The sequence below is a fragment of the Pyrgilauda ruficollis genome, unplaced genomic scaffold (genome assembly GCF_017590135.1).
Source record: "Pyrgilauda ruficollis isolate IOZ18807 unplaced genomic scaffold, ASM1759013v1 scaffold33, whole genome shotgun sequence".
NCBI classification, from domain to species: Eukaryota; Metazoa; Chordata; class Aves; order Passeriformes; family Passeridae; genus Pyrgilauda; species Pyrgilauda ruficollis.
The window spans coordinates 5001341-5015582 of NW_024524711.1; the positions used below are offsets into that span (position 1 = coordinate 5001341).

A 14242-nucleotide genomic window follows, 5' to 3' on the forward strand; every position below is an offset into this window, starting at 1 on the left:
AGCAGCTGTAGTGCCCATTGGGAAGGGGAAAAGCCCAGATCAGGGCTGTGTGCCAGTTCAGCAAGAACAAACACTCCACCTGGGTCTCCTACATTCCACATGAGCTGCTTAATCATCAAAGTGATGCATGTTCCACTTGTATGCTTTTCATCAGAAGCTTGCTATTTCCACAAAACACTGGTGAATAGTTAAGCTAAAAAATACCATCGTCTGAAGCAACACACCAGACCTCTTCTAAGCAAGTGCAAGTAACATGGACTAGGTAGGCTTGTTAACATCAACGTAAAGATTTAAAAATAGAAATATTTACAGGCACTTCTTTACACAAAAAGTACCTGGTGAGACTGTAAGGTGGTTTTCTCTGGGCATAGAACTATGTAACTTTTAATTGGGACTGCACATCAAGAGACTGTTCCTGCTGGCTGAAGTGACCCATAAATACTAATCTACCTTCATGCATCAATGAGAAATACTTAGCATTAATCATTAATTAGTCCAACACGTAGACCTGCTGAGCTGTCATGGTGCTGTAGATGGGACTTTCATGCCTTAGAGCTCAGGCAATATGTAAGGATTGTCAGTTTATTTGAGGCATTTGGCAACAACATTTGTCCAGGTTTTAATACATGAAAATCTTCAGACTATATCACCACATCATAGAATAATGGGACTAGTAGAGAGATAAAGAATTTATCTAAGCAATCTGCTCCCACAGCAGCGTTGGATTGCCTGAGAGGGCTAAGCTGTGGTTTCAAGCCACCACTGAGAAAGGTTTCCCCAAGCAAGCTATCCCAGTCTTTACTTAACAGCGGAAAAATTTTCTTGAGCTTTAGCCTGGATCTTTCTTGCTGTGGTGTAAGAATATTGGTTTGTATTCTGTCCTCCAGGGACACTACAAATGGACCATTCTTTTCTGCAACATTTCATGTTACTGGAAGGATGTTAGTCGTGTTCCTCTCCCATCCTTTTCCTAGGCTACACAACCTTGTTTCTTTCAATCAGCTCTTACAGATTTTTCTTAGATCATTCTTCTGCATTTCTTTTATTTTTGGCAATATAGTCTTTATTTGTTTTGAAGGGCAGTGCCTGGTACCTGTGGCTGAGTGAAAGATTCATTCAGGCATCTTGCAGGTTACCTTCCTGCTTATGCATCCAGGTATGGTGGCACCTTTCTTGACACATGACAAGGTGATTCATCTTCATGTTAATGTGTGTAACAACCAGGCCCTTTTTTAAAGAAAGGGCATCCAACCAGTTGATTTGATTCTGTTTTTGTAGAGGCAGTTTTTCCTGTCTACATGTAACTACTTGCATTTTTTAATTTGCTATTATCTTTTTGGTTCAGACTTTTTTTCAGAGAAAGGTAATTTTGCATTGAATCTTTTCCGAAAAATACTTGCAGTCTCTCTAAGCTTAACCTCATTCCATTGAAGAGGTATTTACTGTATATTTTAATCAAGAACCCATTTATGTTGTTTGTTTATGAGAATATCATATGATACATTGACGCTATATAAATATCAAAATGTATGATACCTACTATTTGTCATCCACAGACCTGTGGAATTATCATAGTAGACTTTGCTCTGGTTTGGCATGACTCAACACACCTGTGGTGGCTGTTATCCCTGTTATTTTTATCTTCTTGATGCCTACAAAGAAAACTTAATTATGTGTTCCAGATTTATTCTTCAGAAAGAGAAGTTATCGTGGTTCCAAAGCTCCATCTGTACCCCCTCATGTTTTAAAATAGGTCTTGCATTTGCCCTTTTTTAGTGCTGTACATACCTCACCTACCTTCACTGAGATTTCAAAAAAAGAAGCTGATGTCCACTTTTTCAGACCAGCTGCTTTATCTAGACATGTGTTCCCTCCTTCAATAATTCCTCCTGACTGATTACAGTCCAATGTAGAAGAGCCTCTCTTCTACAGTCTTTTCCTATCCCCTGTATAAACCCACTCTAAGAAAGAGAGAAAGGATTTTTTAAAAATTTTAAGACTTAGACTTTCTTATGACTCAGATAGTCTTTTCCAACGAAAACACTACAAATTAGTAGGAAAAAAAAAAGAAAAAAAAAGATGCCTGTAGTCATGTTACTAAAGCAGACACAGAATAGCATGGTTATCACTAAATGCACTTTTTGATGCTTTTGGATTGGCTTGCATCTGATCACTTCCAATTCATATTGCATTTAAAAGTAAGGCTAGAATTTACATTTAACATGAAAGTTTTTAATGGTTTTTGGACTGTGGTTTGGCTGCAATAGTCCTTCTCTAAATTAACTATTCAGTCCTGCAAAATTTTCTTTGGTGAGCTGCCTCTAATCTCATTAAGATACCACTGCCTCCAACAAGGCAATTTCCCCTGAGTTAGTGGTTGAGAAATTTGGCCCCAAATAGAAAAGATCACGGGAAGCATAGCTGCATCCTGCTGTTTGTGCTGGCCCTGCTTTTACATTCTTCCATTCTGTGTGTTTTTGGGCTTGAGTTTTAGCTATTTGTTAGCAAAATGTAACTTTCAATACCTAGCTATGTTCAGAATCATGGTTTGCCAAGGAAATTGTTGATTACACTCATCTATGGTTTTTACTTTAGCTGCTTTTAGACAAAGTGTACAGGAGTGAGTTGTGTGGTGCTTTTTTTACTAGGAAAATAAGTATTTAAGTGTTCTGGTAATGTTCCACTGCCACCTGAGAATATCTGTCAGTTTTCTCTTTTCTAGTTAAATATGACTTGTTAACTTCCAGTGACAAACCTCATCCTGGCAACACCTAAACATTTACTTTATATTTTGGTGACTGTTCATAACTTTGAGAGCTGGGGACCACTAATTTCCTTAATCAGTCATCACCTGCAGTGGATGGTTAACATTTACACTTGGGTAGTTATGTCAGTGCAGACAGCTCACTGACAGCCAGCCAGGTGCACATCAGAGCACACAGCCCCACCACTGTCAGTCTTGCAAGTCCGAACATGAAAAAACAGCCCAGCCACTCGTTCAGTGAGTATTTACACTGAGCCTGGATGTCCCTGTAGCATATTCTGGGAAGCATTATTCCATGGGAAGGTCTCACATGGGAAAGGTCAGGGAACACCTGCCTCTGTGAGTCCCAAGGGTACCTCATTGCTCAGTGTCACCACTGAGTCACTTCAGGACACATGCCTGGGAACGTTAGCGTAGAAAACTTGGATGTCTGCAGGGATGAGACCCTCAGTACCGACCAGCAGGGAAGCAGAGCTTTCTATTGTATTCCTGAAGATAAAAAAACAAAAGGTAGCCTGAGCACCAAGAAACAGGTAGAACTCAATTTCTGTCAAACAGCAGGGTTTGCTCTGTCCTACAACTGTCACACTGTAGTTCTCTTTTAAAAGAAAAATTTTAAATGGCTTATTTAAATGGCTGATCCTTGTCTGTTTAAGTCTCCAGACCAAGGTCTGGGGATGAGTTGGGTGGGAATAAATAACTGTTGAGACTCTTTTTTTTTGCTAGTATTCCCAGTGCAGGGACAAGATTAAAAAGCTGGAGGAAAACTATGGTGATGCCACAAATGAGAGCAGAAAGCAAGAAATGGGAGGGAAGGACCCATCTCCACCTGAGCTGCTAAAAAGGATTGAAAAGGTAACATCACTTATCATAAGCTATCCTGCTGTGCTTAACCTCTTTTAGAAATTGCAAATATTGTCTTTTATTTTTAAAATAAACTTTCTGTAAGAGGAATAAAAATAATTATGATTGGCCAATGTGAACTCCAGCCTAGCATCTGCTTTTCACGTCAACTGAACATGGGACATTTGACTTCTTCCAGGAGAGGCTGGGGAGGGGGAGCTCTGTGAGGTACCCCTGGCTGTGCAGCATCCTCTGGCACTTCAGTGCAGACCCACCTCACTAGGGGAAGGCACAGAAAAGGCAGCAGAGGGAGATAAATGCAGAATTATAAACTGCTAACAAACAGGGTTGTCAGTCTTTGCTAAATTGCCATGAGCTGTTTCACCACTATCCACGGGCTGTGAGCAGGAGGCAGACCTGCCAGCCTCTTCACAAAGCCTGCATGTGTGACACAAAAGCAAACACTGTCCCTTGTTAGGGCCAGGCCCTACTGCTTTGCTTCCCTGCTGAAAAAAGAGCCACCAAAGAGAGCCTGGTGGAAGCAGCAGCCAGGCCAGCCAGCAGCTGACACCTGACTGCAACACTGCTGGTGACTGCCCCGAGAGACTCCAGAGGGAAGCATTAGGTCCAGTGGAGAGCCAGTTTCAGAGCCCTCTGTGTGGGGGGAGGAAGGTAAAGGAACAGCATTTTCTTATATAGTTCTGTCTGTCCCAGTTATAGAAACACAAAACTCTTCCCACTGTGTTCAGTGTTTGGAGGGGATTCGCAAAGGGCTCTGAAGGTGTGAGGGCAGTAGCAGCCAGCTCTGAGCACACCCCAGCGTCCTGCTTTTGAAATCCAGTTTGTAAAGACAGACCCTGAACACAGCTTCTTGAATTACTTGAGGTTTTTGCTTTACTGTCCCATATTCCTTGACAGGAGGGAGCTCTGCAGAGCCAAGCAGGCCACAACAGAGCCTGTTACCAACAGCCTACACATTAAGAAGAAGGTTTCTTGGAGTCGTGATAAGTTTAAATGTCTACTTCAATCTCCATGGGATTTAAAGTCATTGTAGTTATAATTTGTTTATGGAGCCCATACTCTTTTTAGCATGAGGAGGGGAAAAGTATTTAAAGCAAGAGCTGAAACTTTCCATTATGGTGTGACTCAAGGAACCAAAAGATTAAAAAAAAAATTATGACTAGAAAAAAGCCTCATTGCTTTCAAGAAAACCACAGCAAGGCAGTAACAATGGTGTAACCCCTGCCCCCAAAAGGGCCTGGCATGGAAGAACTGTACAACTGACAGCAACCAACTGAACCAATCTGGGCCTGATCCTCGGCATAGAAGGTGTAAATTTTGAGAAATCTGATAGTGAACATATTCGTTTATGACTGTTCACCAGTATTATTTCAGCAGCTCAAGACAATCACAGAACGCCTTGTGCTGCACCTTCCCCTGTCCTTTCCTTACACTGTGTCCTCCCTCTTGCTGCAGATAGAGGCAGAGCTGGTGCAGAAGGAGCAGAGGCTGCTGAAGATAGATTTCCTCTGCGAGAACATTTCCGACCTGACGGACAGAATGCGCACTGTGGTGGAGAACAGCAAGCAGGACATGCTGCTGTTCGCCAGGAGGGTAAGAAGGGCTCTGCACGCCAGCCTGTGCAAAATGAAACAGTATCTGGGCAAGAGGTGATTCACTTGCAAATTACAAAAGTGGCTGGAAATGTTGAGAGGCAAATCATAAGTTAGTCTTCAGAAATTACAGACAGGAATAGCAACAGTAATACAGATAAACTGAAACTATTAGGTGAATGCCCTCTCTTTTAAAAACAAAGCTGCACCATAAATAGTACCTTTCACTAAAATATAGAATTAGTTCTTTCTGAAGTAGATGCTTAGAAAATTTGTAGGATCCTCCTTTCGCAAATGTACTTAACAGCCTTTCCACAACAAACAGCTCTAAGGCTAAGAAGAAATAAGGGGAAAAAAGAAATAAAGGAAGGCCAGGTAAATTCTGCTCCAACATACAAAAAGATGGACTTGGTATCTGGCTCAAAGTTCTTTTGTTGTTTAGGTAGGGAGAATCACACAGGAAACATTACTTCCAATACAGTTTTAAAAATGTAATTATAGCAATTTGCTTTTAACTGCAATTACTATTGTTTGGGAAAGACCAAAAATGCTCCTAGCCCCCATATTCCTAATGAAAAAGCTGCAAATTGAGCAGAGCTGAGGGAAAGGCAGAAAAAAAAAAAAGGTAAGTAATTAATGTAAAACAAGGCCAGGGTATAAATTTTTCTTAAATGTTAGGTTTGGCACACATGAAAGCTCAAAACAGTTTTGTAAAATTTATTTTAATACGAACAGAAATATCATGGTTGTTAACTGTGTTTGTGAAATGATAGCCATGGGCTAATAAACTACTGTAAGAATGGCCCTGTGCCAAAAGTTGCATTTGCAAGTGCTCTGGCTGTCCCAGTTCCAATTAGTCACTTAAACAGTATTAAAGTTTTTTTGTTTTTTCAAATCATCTGCAGTGAGACTCAAGGATTTCTGTCACACTCCTTTTCTGTTTGTCCCCCTTCCAAGGATAATGTCACAACCACAGCCCCTGCATCATCATTATCACTCAATTATCTCATAGGAATTGGGCTTATTCCAGATTTATTATGAAGCTAATTGTGTATAAACTCAAAAAGAATTAAAGAATTGGGATCCCAGGCCTTTGTGGGCTGGGGGAGTTTTGCTGTCCAGCTGAAAAGGTCAAGAAGCAAAGACAAATTTTCTTTTCTTGTACTGGAGTAAATGTGACTCCTTGAGCAGCCTTTTTTTTTTTTTTTTTTTTTTGTTCTAAGTGTTCACAAGTAATTAAGTAATTTTCAAGAATTGAACTACTATTTAAAACCTTATCAAGGTGGACTTATTTTCATGTGCCTAATACTGACCTAAATGTCATGCCCAGGGAGTGCCTAAAGGGAAGCCCTAACTACAATGCAGCTGTTTTGCATTCCAGACCAACGATCTGCAGAGGAAGATAAATCACAAAACCCAGGAGATAAGGGCTCTTTTTGCAGAGCTATCCATGAAGCAAGCACTTGCCCTTAAACTCCGTCAGGAAATCAGAGACAAAGAACAATTTGTGATGACTGCTTCATTGATGATAAGTCAAGGCCTTCCCCCTCCTAAAGCAGAAAAGGACCAGTGGAAGATCCTAGACAATGAGAAGATACAAGCAGCAGCTGAAGACAGAGTTAAAGTAAGTTTTTGTCATACATTGCAAGAGCTCCAGGAGGCAGTGCAGATGATGGTACAGAAAGAGACAACTGACAACCCACTACAGTGGGTTTGTGCAGTTTTAACTCTAGTCTGCCAACACCTCTTGGAGCTGGTCATTGAATCTTAAGGAGATCATACACTAAAAACCTCACCTTTGGTTATTAAAGTAGTTTGTGTGACCATATTGTAGCCGAAGGGCAGGGCTGCCATCACTGCTTTTCACTGGATTTCAAGGTAAAGCTGCAAAAGGTGGAGTGTGGGGTTCAGGAGAAGTTTAATGTCTCCTGCATACAAGATACAATGAGCATCAGATCAGAAGCAGCAAGAAATCACTGCTGAGCAAGACACTGTGGGTAGGCAGGGCAGCATGGCAGACAGCACTTGAAACCTTACCCTGCTGGACACTGCCTCTGTCCATGAGATGGTCAGTGATCCCAGAGCAGAGCTCCTAAATAATAATATTTTAGAATAAGAAACTTCTGTCATGAAACTTCTCCTCATGCTGTGACTCAAGTTTTCTTTCAGTGCTGTGGATAAAGGCCCACTTTAGTAACTGTATTCAGGAACACAATTTTTCCACACATCTTCAGTGCATAATTACTACATCTTTTAAAAGTTCATCTAACCTGTTTTCTTTACAAATAACAAAAGCATAGCAGGCTCAAACTGTCTACTGTTTAAAAGGACAAACTCATATCTACATGGTCAAACCCCATGCTTTCCTTTTAATACCCCTTCAGCTTTCCTGGCATGCCAGGGATTAGACTAAGGGCATTGCCTTTGTCATGGATTCTGTACACTGGCTCGGGGAAGCACTGGAGTTTTAAAGCACACAACCCCTGTGTGACCAAGCTGTGTTTCTCTGACAGGAGCCTGAAGAGGAGAAACAAGCTGCACTGCCCAGCCACGACCCCACTATCCCCAAAGGGGAGGAGGAGGAGGAGGAGGAGGGACTCCCACTGCTGCAGCCTCACGTGGCTCCCTCCAGACCAAGTGAGCCCCGCCCGAGTGCAAGACATTTCAAAAAGCCTCCTGCCAAGCCATCTGAAATCTGAACAGACAGCACCCGAAGCAGGAGAGACCAATACCAGCTGCTGGATCACAAGAGTCAGCAGCATTTACACTGCACTGAAGGAAGATCTGTTGGTGTTCAGCCAAATTTCATGCTGAAAATGAAGTACTTGTTCATGACAAAAGCACAGCTAACTGGTCAGAGATCCAGAATCCTTTCTCCTGGTATCCCAAATGCAGTGCAGTATTTCCAAGTGCCAAAAAAAGTGAGTCATCCTCATGCTATACTTAATATTTTTCCAGGTGAAGTTTTATTGCATCTGAAGGTATGTTAAAATACATTCATTAAAAGAAAAGGCTAGAAAATCTTCTCCTATTATTATATAATACAAAGTGGCCATCATTTATAGCCACACACCAACATGGCTTTCTGCAGTCTGGGACTGGAGGTTACACTTGCCAGAGAAATTCTAATTATATTAAGAAAAATATTTCTTCTCACTATGCAGTCACTAAGAAAGCTAAAGCTTCACTGCTGGCAGTGACAAGTGTGACCATGAACTTGCCAAGTCACTGCCAGGAACCGGACCTTTTTATTTCACTGGTAAGGAACAGGGAGCATCAATGGACACCACTCAGAGAGGATATCAGAGGTTGTTTCGAAAAGCTCCCAAATATATAAAATATTAATGAGTTTTTCTAGTTTAATAGTCCAGAATTTTGTAGAGTTTTTTAAAATCCAATAAAGGCTGCAGAAATCCTGCATGGCACAACTTGGCAATTTTCTCTGTGTAGCAAATTGCTTTTACTATTTGAAATTAATGTCACAGTTCAGAACTTAAAAGAGCAAAGAATATTGGTTCAGTTACATACAAACAGAAGTTGAAAACAAAGGAAAAACAGCCTGCCTAATTTCTTTCTGAAGCTGAAGTTTGAACTGTAACACTAGAAGTCGTAAGAAAGGATTATGTAAAACTCTGTCCAAGCCACTGTTAAGATCAATTTCTAAAGCTTTTTTCTTATCCTATATTACTTACAATATATTATACATATCTTCAAAAAACAATAAAAAAACCTCAAGCAAACAAACAAACCCCCAACAAAATCTGTCACATGCACTTTAAGGAGATTATATTTTGTGTTAATTACAAAACTGAAAATATTAAAATGCAGCTCCAGAAGCAGAAGTACCATAAAATAACGGATACCACCACAAGGAATGACTGTCTCTGTACTCATGCCTGACATAAAAAGTCATTTGTTATTCTTACCTGCTTTACACAATCACACCAAGAAATCCTTTTATTAATCCAAGTAAACAGTTACTAGTTCTTGTAACCCTGCAACTGGGCTGCCATTTCCAGCACTGTCTTGTTAAAATAAGTGACATTTATACCAATTTTCACAGCATGTTTTGACACTGTTGTTCCACTTCCTTGACCACTTCAAAATGAACCCACAGATATATTTCAAACCTAGGATTATGTCAAATGCATTTCTCTAGGATTTATCTAGAAGTCTATTATTTCAGCCTCAGTTTGTTGGACCAAACACTGTTTTAGTAGCTTATGTCAGTACTGGTGACTACCCAGAACTGCAGGTTATTTGGGAAACAACATTGCATTTAAATAAATACTTTTACAGAGGCACCACAGTTTGACAGCATGTTATTCTTCAACAGCATGTTATTTCAGGAGTATTTGAGACCCAGAAGTGTCATAGTGTGCTTGAGTGCTGTTTCCTCTACAAATCTTGCATTTACATGGTCTTGTTTTTCATATGGATGCACACCTAGAAAAACATGGTGAGCAAGTATTTACAAAATTGTACATGCTCCTGTACACTTACAGTCCTGCTGTCTATTAAACATCTTCATCTACAATACCAAAAGATAAGGGGTAACAGAAATGTGTTTTCATGCACCCAAAAATACCTACAGCTTTCAGTGGTGCCCTTTGGATGCTAATCTGTGGCAAAAACTATCCTGTTAGTGGGATGTAAGTAAATTATAACCCACAGAGAGTGAGGCCTCTCTGGAGGCTGGGCTTCCAAACTGGAGATCCAAACCCAGCTTGAAGCAGAGTGGCTGTGTTAGTGCTAGTCCATGGACTGGCCCAGGGCACGTGTTCATATACTGCTACATGGTTTAACTCTTTTTCTTCCCCAGATAGGATGATACCCATACATGGGTGCTCTCAGCCCCTGACACTTTCCATCAGCAGAAAGATCACCAAACCCATGTGTTCAACAACACTGGAATGTTAATAAGTCAGTGTGTCAGTACAGGCAGGATGCATCTGAGTGAGCATCAAAGGGTAACAATCACTGGTCTTCCAAAGTACAGAATTAACACTACCTTGATTCTCTATCTCTGCCAGCACATTAGTCAGGTAGTTCAGTGGCAAAAACTCCACGGGGACGGAGAGTCTCTCAGGGATAGGCCTGCTGCACTGCAAGGGAGAACATTCTTTGTTACTTCACAAAGTCACACAGATGCACCAAGGTTTCAATGTTTCTTTAGTGTGTTACAGTCCACAGAAAGCTCAGGAATCTCAACACTGCCAAAACATAAGATTTTAAAACAGCCTCTGTGCTCTTACCTGCCTGCTTCCCAGCTTCTCGAGCAAAAGTTTCACATATTTCCGTGCCATTAAATTTGCATTTATCGGATGATTCCAGTACTGCCGGACCTTTTGACCAAGAGCCTAGTAAGCAAAAAACAAACCCCAAAATCTGAGAACATAGATATAGGACAGTGGAAACTTAGAAAGAGGAAAAGGGAGGAAAAGCTGACATAAAATCCAGGCTGTAATGCAGATGTGCTTTGCTTTCAGACCCCAAGACAGAGGCTAAGAGGTCATCATGTTTACCCATGGAGCCTTCCTTTCATAGCTCTCAAAATGTGGTAAATCAAAACCTCACTGCTCAGTCCTCACCTCAGTTGATCTGTCCCAGTGCCACTGTCCCATGTGATGTGTACTTAAGTACTAATTGAACCTTTATCCTTTACTGTGATGGATTTGAATCTATTCTTTCCCCAAATAATAAAGTAGATGCTCCATTCCTCAAAGCTCCTTCAGGACAGGGTTTCTCAGGCTCAGTCTTAAGGAACCTTAGACAAGCAGAACACTGGCAAGGAAAGATACTGGGAATGTAAGTTTGGATCCCATTATTCAGGTCATCATCCTGGAAACCGTTAACATAGACTCAATCCCAGAGCCAAAAGAAATTCAAAACCAGGTTTCCCAAAGCTTCCAATCCCAACCAATAAGCAAAAGAACAGGAACACACTGTGAAATTAGCTCCACCTTCTGCTATTTTCCCTGGGTAGATCTTCCCTTGGCCCTCCCCTTCAGCTGTACTGCAATGCAGACAGCTGTTCATTTTAGTAAATGCTGTACAGTTTAATGGTGCTTAAATCCTTGCTTCTGATTAAACTGAAGTCATCCACTGCATGTAACCTGCTCAAAATAGTCTGAATCACCCCAAAGTGACCTTTCTGGCAAACAGACTATTCCCAGCATTTTTTCCCAAAGCTGTAAATAGATACAATAAAGCACTGAGTCTACTGTGCATAGCTAGCAGTAGTTGTTCCCTAAATCTCTCCCAGCTCAGCCCTTCACGTCAGAGCGTGGTTGGAATGGAGTTCCCCACGCACCAGGCCCAGGGCTGGCAACTCAGGGCCCCCATGCTGACCCCAGCTCACCAGCCCTGGTCCAAAACAAGACACAGAGGACAAAGAACATCCTGTGGAGTTCTCCTCCTCTACCCCTTCTCAAAACTGCTGCCAAATAAAGAAGCCTTTGTTGCAGGAAAACCCAAGTAGCACTTCTGGCCATTTGAACTATAAGTGACAGCACATAATGAGGAAACAATGGGCAACTCATATGGAAAAAAGCCTGTTCTGCAGTGAGGCATTCCCTGAGGGGGATCCCTGGTGTTCCTCTGCTTCTTGACATCTTGTGCTTCCCCTGCAGCCCTGTGCTGTGCACTAAGAGCAAAAGAGGAGAAGGAGAAATGCATCTCCCATCCTGCTGGAACAATTTATGGAGGATCAGTAACCAGCTCTTGTGGCTACACAAGTCACTTTGTCAGTGGGTGAGACTGTGAGGTTTAACTGAGGGGAGATCATCCCTACCACAAAGCTGTGGTATGATACAACTTTACAGCTTTTACTATACCAGCTTTTGAACATATTTTTTGAAGTGTATAGAACCAAACAGAGGTCACAAGTGAGACTCTGTGGATGCTAAAAAGCACACACAAAACCCCCATAAACCCCCTTTAAATAACCCTCATTGCCTTATGCAAATGAGTACTCAGCAGAACAGTGTCAGTCTTGTTAATTTCTGTGGGATACTGGAGACTCTGTAAAATAATATGGCCAAATCTGTAATTTAAGTTATCAGGGTAACCTACAGTCCAGGAGCAGCAGATGGAGAAACTATGGATGTTCTAGTTATATTTTAATCAGGCTCTATTTGAACCACAGCCAAGTCTTTCATTGGTTTGACCCTATGCACAAGGAGGAATTTCTTATCAATTCCAAAATCCAAGAAATTACATTTAAAGCCATTAGTTACCTCTGGAAGCCTCATGACAATACTAAACTTCAGCTTTTCATTCTGTTCAGTGTCATCCAGATCTAGAAGCAACAGGGAAAAAAGCAAATCAAACAAACAGTAATCACATAACAAACTTTCAACTTTCACTGAAGACATACTGAATAAACATCACCTCCTTAGTGAAATGAAAATCTCAGTTTAAAGACTATTATTTACATGTTTATCATGTGTACAAATATATTTCTGTATATTTGTCCATAACTTCATCATTTTATGTAACAATTTGTACTGTAATTCAAATGCACTTTGACTAAGTGCAACTCTCCAAGTTTATAATATTTTATTTATCAAGATCAGGCACAGATTGATACAGCATATTTTGTTGTCCCTTTTCTTGGACACTGGAGAAACAGCACATCACAGGGCATAGCTGGCTCATGTTCAGCCACCACTGACCAGCACTCCTTGGGCATCTTTGCAGCCACTCTGCCCCAGCCTGTGATGCTGTGTGGGGTTGTTGTGACCAAAGGGCAGGACCCAGCACTTGGCCTTGTTGAACCTCACACAACTGACCTCAGCCCATCAATCCAGCCTGCTCATGTGTCTGCAGAGCCCTCCTACCCTCCTGCCCAACCTGGTGTCATCTGCAAAATGGCTGAGGAAGAGCTTGATGCCCTTGTCCAGATCACTGATAGACATTAAACAGGACTGGGCCCAATACTGAGTTCTGGAACCCCACTGGGGACCAGCCACCAGTGCTCCCATCCAGGCCATGATCAGTCAGTTTCTCCAGGAGAATGCTGTGGGAAATGGTGTCAAAGACTTCAGTAAAGTCCAGGTAGACAACACCCAGAGTCTTTCCCTCACCCCCTGTGTGGGTCACTCAGTGACAGAAGGAGCTCAGGCTGGTCAAGCAGGACCTGCCTTTCACAAACCCATGCTGGCTGGGTCTGATCCCCTGGTTGTCCTGCACATGCCGTGTGATGGCACTCAAGGTGATCTGCTCCATCAGCTTCCCCAGCCATGAGGTCTGACTGACAGGCCTGTTCTTCTCTTTCCAAACATAAAGCAAAAGCTGAGGGCTGGACAGCAGACCAACTTCCTTACACACAGGTGTGCACTTTCACAGGGTCACAGAAATTCTCCAACAAATCCTATGATGATCTTTAGTATTTGTTTTTCTAAGAAGTCTCAAGTGGAAAAACTACAAACACAAATTCTCTCCAGAGATATTTCTTTGTGTGCTGTGGTAAGGCCAATCACATAGCCTGAGCCCTAACTTTCTCCTTTCAGGTAGGCAACACCATCAGCTACAGTCCTCACTGAAACAAGGAGAGCTCTCTCTAAGGAGAGCTGAGTGTCCTGGGCAATAAAACCTGTGTCCAAGGGGAGTGGCTGAAAGGACAACACTCCCAGTTAGCTGGCTGGTAACAAATGAAACACCCTGTTCACTGTACCTTTCAGCAATTTCCCGACACACGTTTCTGTCAGTTGCAAGATGCCATTGTCAATATAGTGCAGGAGGGTGTGCAGAGGGAGACATCGAACACCAAGACCCAGGTGCAGAGTGTGAAAACCTGTGAAAGAGACAAACTTGTTTGGTACAATATGTAGCTTTTTCTAATTCTCTGTTCAAGGCTGGAATTACTCTAGCTAAAGCCATCACTTCCCTTGACTTCTGATTGTTTATAGTTGGTGAGGAAATCAATTTATCAAGTCAGGTAGTCTTATTTAGACATCCTTTAAGTCCTCTCAAGTACAATCTTGTCAGAAAGAAGAAAGCTAAGGGGATTGAAAACAGT

The 14242-nt window shown here is 41.7% G+C and overlaps 2 protein-coding genes across 3 annotated transcripts in view; one reads left to right on the forward strand and one right to left on the reverse strand.

Moving 5' to 3' along the window:
* CCDC146 (coiled-coil domain containing 146) overlaps window positions 1-7942 on the forward strand; it is a 60370-nt gene extending 52428 nt beyond the window's left edge. The window contains exons 14-17 of the mRNA XM_041474577.1: window positions 3491-3619; window positions 5084-5221; window positions 6602-6844; window positions 7734-7942. Of these exons, the coding sequence (XP_041330511.1) occupies window positions 3491-3619; window positions 5084-5221; window positions 6602-6844; window positions 7734-7919 (696 nt within the window). The 3' untranslated portion in view covers window positions 7920-7942. The remainder of the gene's footprint in view (window positions 1-3490; window positions 3620-5083; window positions 5222-6601; window positions 6845-7733) is intronic.
* Window positions 7943-8153: 211 nt separating this feature from the next.
* LOC121357364 (gamma-secretase activating protein) overlaps window positions 8154-14242 on the reverse strand; it is a 45314-nt gene continuing 39225 nt past the window's right edge. For both annotated transcript variants that reach the window (XM_041474576.1, XM_041474574.1), the window contains exons 27-31: window positions 13898-14017; window positions 12459-12520; window positions 10476-10580; window positions 10232-10325; window positions 8154-9666 (exon numbers count right to left, since the gene is read on the reverse strand). In XM_041474576.1, the coding sequence (XP_041330510.1) occupies window positions 9566-9666; window positions 10232-10325; window positions 10476-10580; window positions 12459-12520; window positions 13898-14017 (482 nt within the window). In that variant the 3' untranslated portion in view covers window positions 8154-9565. The remainder of the gene's footprint in view (window positions 9667-10231; window positions 10326-10475; window positions 10581-12458; window positions 12521-13897; window positions 14018-14242) is intronic.